We start from the raw sequence: 6,000 nt of genomic DNA, 5'->3' as shown, positions 1-6,000 counted from the left end.
CACTTGTTGACAACTGGCTTCTGAGCATTTTCTAGCCTATTACACCTCAGGGTTGAGGTTTGAGCTTGGGTGATGGATGTGCTCAACCCTTCAGGTTCCTTTGGGGTGCCAGCCCTTGGGAGACAGGCCCCTTGTGCAGGGAAGGACAGTGGTGGGGTGAAGCCATGGGGACAGTGATGCCCATCCCCAGGGAAGTGAACAAGGCACAGCCGGGCAGAGCATGAGCTGTGTCTCACCTGCATCACCTGAGGCTGACTGCAGGATTCAGTGGAATGCGGGGAGAGTTTGGAGGAGCCAGGAGAGAGGGTTCAGAAGGCTGGAAAAAAAAAAGCTTGGGGGGGACTTAAGCAAAGTGAATTCTGCAGAGGAGAAGCCTGGGAGAGGGTCTGCAGGGAGCTTGCTGTCCTTGTCCCTTCGAGGTAGGTATCAAATGTCTGTAAAATGTGAGACTTGCTCTGGATCTCTCCAGTTCAGGAAGACCCTTGTAAAAAGGAAGCAGTGAAGGTTTGGGGTGCTGGAGAGCAGGTGTGGTGTCTGCCCACAATGGGAGAACAGATGCCAGCCTGCAGCGCAAGGGTTGAGAAGGGGTTTGGGGCTGTTTTGATACCAGGGCAAGATAATCTGAGGTTTGAGTGTCTTGTCTGGGCACTGCCTGCACCAGTGCTGTTGCTGGCAGCTGCTCCAACCTCTGCTGCATTCAAGGTGGATGTTTCGAGTCTCCTGTGTTTAGGGAACACATCAGGAAAAAAATCCAAACAAAGCAAACTTTTTGTGTGTGTCCTGGCCTCTTTCATCCACTCCTGCACCCTAACCTGCCCTAGACTTGCTGCTGCTGGGTTGTTTCTGATGTGGTGTTGTTCTGGTTTATTGCACATCTGTTGCCCTGCCCAGTCTATTTTATTCTCTTACTCAGGGCTTTCATTCCTCCAAAGCTCTTTTGCTCCCGCGTTACACCTTCTGCACCCCACATCTGCTCCTCGGGGGACAGCAGTGACCTCCAGCGTCAGCATCCCCTTCCCTGGGCTGGGGATAACGATGGGGCGGGGAAGGCGCTGCGGTCCCTTGTTCCTGGGGCTCGTTGGAGCCGGTTGCTATTTCGGTGCGCTCCGAGGTGAGGCTGGACCCAGTTTCACGTTTATTTTAGGATTTAGCGCGTGTGAATTGACTCACAGCCCATAAAAAGCAGCCGCCAGCACTGCCCGGGCCCGGCTCCGCCCGGGCTGGCGCGCCCAGGGACAATTTTGGGTCCCCGCTGGGGGTCCCCCTGAGGGGGGGCCCGGGCCGTGGCAGCCGCCGGGTGGCAGCAGGGGACCGGCGGTGGCAGCGCATCCCTCCGCCAGCGGGCACCGGCACAGTTAATTACCGCCCCTCATTAAGGGCAGGGGCGGGAGGGAGCCCCGGCGGTGCTCTCCATGGGCAGCCTCTGACCTCACACAAAGAGAGCGTGACGATTGGCTGAGTGCTGTGTGACATCATGGGCAGCCTCTGACCTCACACAGAGGGAGTGTGACCATTGCCTGAGTGCTGTGTGACATCAGGGAAAGGATGGTGCTGGGTCGCTGAGACTGGCACTTAGGGACAGCATGTGAGCCCATTGGCTCGGCCCTGTGATGTCATAGGAGAGCAAAGGTGGTCACTGGCTGGTTTCTGGGTGGCCATGGGAAGGACATGGTCATTATTGGCTGAGGCTCCATCACCTCATCATCGAGCCTGTGACGTCACAGGGACGTGTGTGCTCATTGCCTGGCCGAGAGCGACTGTCATGTTGTCATCAGGGAGCAGGGTGCTCATTGGACACTAGCATGTGACATTGCAGGGCTGCCTGTGACCTGACAGGGAGCACAGCTGTCACTGGCAAGGCAGTGCATGACCTCACAATGGCACAAGACACTCATTGGCTGGCAGGGTGTGATGTTCTTGGACACCCTATGACATCATGGGGGAGAGGGGTGCTTATTGGCTGACGTGGTGTGATGTCCTGGAGCAGCCTCTGACATCATGGAGGAGGCAGGTGCTCATTGGTTGTCAGGCTGTGACTTCCAGGAGCAGCACATGACTTCATGAAGGAGGGGACACCTCATTGGTCAGTGGTGTGTGACATCCTGCAGCAGCCCGTGACCTCATGGGCGAGCGGGCGCTCATTGGCTGTTGCGTGTAACCTCATGCGGGACTGCGCGCCCATTGGCCGCCAGGCCGTGACGTCACGGCAGACGGGCCGCTCATTGACGGCCAGCGCGGGAGCGCGAGTAGCGCCGCCTGGCGGGCGCGGGCGCCGGCACTGCGCGGCGCCGATTGGCCGGCGGGCGGGGCGGGGCGGGGCCGGGGGGCACGTGCCGGCGGGGCCCGGCGGGTCGGGCGGCGATTGGTCGGGCGAACGCGCGCGTGCCCGCGGCGCGAGCGGGCGCGGAGGCAGCGCATGCGCGGGGCGGCGCGGGCGGGCGGCGATGGCGGCGCGGGGCTGATGGCGGCGGCGGGGGCGGCGCTGCGCTGAGGGAGCGGCCCCGGTCCCGGTCCCGCCCGGCCCGACATGGGCAACGAGGCCAGCCTGGAGGGCGGCGGCGACGACGGGCAGCTGCCGCCCGCCGCCGCCGCCGCCGCAGGGGCCCCGCCGCCGCCCGCCGCCGCCGCCGCCAAGCCGCCTTCAGCACCGGGCGGCGGCGGACAGCTCCCGCCCGCCGCCGGGCCCAGGTCAGAGCTCGAGGCGGGGACCGGCAGGGAGTGCGGGGTCGGGCGCGGGCTCCGAGCTGCGGGGGACTTCAGGGCGCGGGGCACGGCTGATTGGGGGTGTGGGCGCAGGGGAGCAGGGGTGGCGGTGCGGGTGGGGGGGGGGGGGAAGCGGGCAGGAGGTGCGGCCGTGTCGGGTGAGGGGTGAGCGGTGCCGGGGTGCGGCGGAGAGCTGTGATCGGGGCTGGTGTGGGGAGTGGAGGGCTGTCTGGGGGCAGGAGGTGCCGTGGGGTGCCGCTCTGTGGGGCACCTGCGGGCGAACGCAGGCAGGTGAGGCAGGAGTGTGCACGGACTGCGAGCCTAGGGGAGAGACGGTGCGGCTGTGGGGTGTGGGCAGCAGGGTTCTCCTGCTGGTCAAGGAGGTGCACCGGGGCTCAGGGAGGTGATGGAGGCACCCGAGGCAGGTCATTGCTGGAGGGTGCAGCCCCAGGGGAGCTGGCAGCTCCGGGACACCCGTGGGTGCTGGGGAGAGCAGAGGTGCGATTTGGGCCTGGATGTGGAAGAGGAATTGAGTGACCGTGGAGGAGTGTCATGTTTGGGGGGCAGGAGAAAGCGGGGTGCTGCCCGGTGGGCAGAGGTCCAGCAGCAAGGGGGGAGGCATAAGGAGAAGGGAAGGTGGTTCAGGGTTGGTGGGTCTGGTCGGGATGGCGGGATGGTGCCTGTCAGCACACGGCTGAGAGCACTGGGGCATGTGAGCACCCCAAACGTCGCCACCCCAAATGTGACCACTCCCAAACGTGGCCACCCCAAGTGGAGCCAGCAGCAAACGGGAAAGGTCGTTATGTAACAGGAGGGACATGCAGCCCTGCCAGGAGTCATCGGTGCAAAACCTCGCAGGGAACTGCACCGAGCCATTCTCCTTCTGCCAGGCAGTGCCAGCTGCGAGGGAGATACTTCGGAAGCGAGTGTGGGATAAGAGATATTCCTTAAAAGATAAAAGCCAATACTAAAACATCATCCTATCTGAAAAAATAAAGGCAAGGAGCAGAAAGTTGCACAGAGAGATGCGGAGGACGCGGTGGGTGGTTCACCCTCGGTGTGTGGCCAAGACAGGGGCATTCTGGGCTCTGTGCCTCACCTGGGCAATGATAAGTGCTGCTGGTCTTGCCAGTCGTGTTGCTTCAGACAGTGAAAATCCAGGTGGGAGGCTGAGCAGGAGGCTACAGTCTTGCCTGGCAGTGGGCTCTGTCTTGCTGGGCTGCAATGGCTGCTCACAGGCACACCGTAACATCCAGTGGGCTTCAGGGACGCTACAGCTGTAGGCAGGCTTCTGTCTGTAAGATCCCTGTGAGCTTTCACACAGCAAGTGTGAAAAAATAGCTCTGAGTGAAATTGTGCTCATTTTCCTTTGCATTTTTCTCAGTTTCCCTTGCTAGAGAGTCACAACTCCTCTGTTTTGGATTCTGCCAGTGAAAAGTTGTTTGTAGCTGCTTGAACAATTTAAAATTGAATACCTGTGGGGCTGTTTAGGCTGCTGTAATGAGAGAAGCCAAGGAAGCCATGCAAGTCTGCTGTCTCTGTCCAATTCTGGCACTGCTCCTCCATTACTGTCCAGTGTCTGTGTTGGCTGTTGTGCAGTGCTGGGGGTTCCAGGGGCTTTTAGGGTCCTGGAGCATGCAGAGCTGGTGGTTGGAGGAGCAGAGTCTGTAGTGCTGGCCATCCACACTCCTCTGCTGCCAGAAACACGAGGTTGTTTTTTCCGGCCATGCTCCAGCCCTCGCACACTGAGCTGATGCTCCTGTGCCTCCTGGGAAGCTGCTGCTGGGGAGCTGCCCTCCCTTGCAATTAATTAAAGCAATTAAAGAGGTGGGCCAAGTGAGGCTGTGCAGTGGAGCAGCAGTGGGATGGGGACAATGCTGAGCTCTGCCAGTGTTTAAAACCTAAGCGTGGGAGGGGTGTGGGGGGCTGAGATGACACTGAGGGATGTTAATTCAAGGTAGCAAAGTGGCAATGAAGGGAAACGAGGCCTCGAGAAGAAAGTCGCTTTTGTGAGTTGTGGGAGTGGGCACGTAAGAGAGACCATATGTTGTGAAATGTTCAGCAGAGCACAGGATGTGCTGGCCAAGCAGTGAGTGTGCAGTGCAAAAGGTGCTGCTCCAGAAATCTCAAATGGCCAGAGAAAGGGAGTTTCTCTCAATATCAGAGCAATAATTTTTTTTTCCCTCTGAATTAAGTAACGTAAATCCACATGTAAGTCAGTGAAAACCATAGCAGTATGACTTTTCTGTGTAGTTTTTCAGTTTGTTTTGTGTTACACAGAGAAATAGCCTGAATACCTTATAGGGGCTGCCATGGATTTAGGGTCCTTGTGTTTAAATCCATAATAACAGCTTCTAAGAACTGTGCATCCACTATGAAGATACTTCAGAGAGTAGAAACCACAAACAGGAGTAGCGTCTTCTCACTAAGTTGCAGCGTCTACCATTATTTATGAACTTTGATTTTTTGCTTGCATGCTTTGCCGAGGCACGGGGGAGCCAGAGGTTGGAGGGAAGCTGGGAGCAATGCTCAGCTCTGGGGTGGTTTGGCTCTGCCAGCAGGATGCAGCTCTGGAAAAGGCCAACATGGTGCAGGGTTGCATTGGCAAGGTGTTTTCAGTGCAGAGCTCACCCTTGTGCAAGGAGCTGCTGGAATCTCACCTGAGGAGGCTGTGCCTGACTCTGGTACTCCAGCAAGGAGAGACCGAATCTGAGGAGGGAGGGCAGGGTTGCTGCTGGTCTGCTCAGACAAACTGAGCCTCTAGCCTGAAAGGAGGTGAATGGCTGGGGCATCATTAACCTGTAGGATCAAAGGAACCCAGATTGGTTGCTGATGCATTTGGACAGAAAGCTTTCCAGGGCCTGGCAAGTTCTAGTCTGTTCCTCCAGAGACACCCCCTAAGCAGAAGGGACAAGCTTTTTTATGGGATGGATGGATGGATGGATGGATGGATGGATGGATGGATGGATGGATGGACGGACGGATGGATGGACGGATGGATGAAAAAAGCTTGAATGGCAGAGCAGGGATGATCCCAAGTTCAGAACTGTAGCCTGAGGCACAGAGCTTTACATGGCTGGTTTTCCTGGTAACCTGCAGAAAGACTTTATTGCTGCTTCTCATTGTATGTGCCTGATTTATGCTGGTTTCATTCAGGTTTTTGGTCTCTCTGCTGCTCCGCTGTGGAGCTTGTAAAAAGCTCTTTTTGACACCTGGATGCATGAGCTCAGCCTGAAGGATGGGAAAGGGGAAGAAGGCCAGTCTCCTGGGAAGCATTGAGGACCAGCTACAAATTCA

The 6,000-nt window shown here is 58.1% G+C and overlaps 1 protein-coding gene across 2 annotated transcripts in view; it reads left to right on the top strand.

Annotated features, from left to right (window-relative positions):
• Nucleotides 1-2,527: 2,527 nt before the first annotated feature.
• BSN (bassoon presynaptic cytomatrix protein) overlaps nt 2,528-6,000 on the top strand; it is an 89,051-nt gene continuing 85,578 nt past the window's right edge. For both annotated transcript variants that reach the window (XM_059856224.1, XM_059856223.1), the window contains exon 1: nt 2,528-2,688. In XM_059856224.1, coding sequence (XP_059712207.1) covers nt 2,528-2,688 — 161 coding nt within the window. The remainder of the gene's footprint in view (nt 2,689-6,000) is intronic.

The sequence above is a fragment of the Haemorhous mexicanus genome, chromosome 11 (assembly GCF_027477595.1).
Source record: "Haemorhous mexicanus isolate bHaeMex1 chromosome 11, bHaeMex1.pri, whole genome shotgun sequence".
NCBI classification, from domain to species: Eukaryota; Metazoa; Chordata; class Aves; order Passeriformes; family Fringillidae; genus Haemorhous; species Haemorhous mexicanus.
The sequence above is the reverse complement of the archived record's forward strand: the minus strand, read 5'-3'. Positions and strand labels throughout refer to the sequence as shown.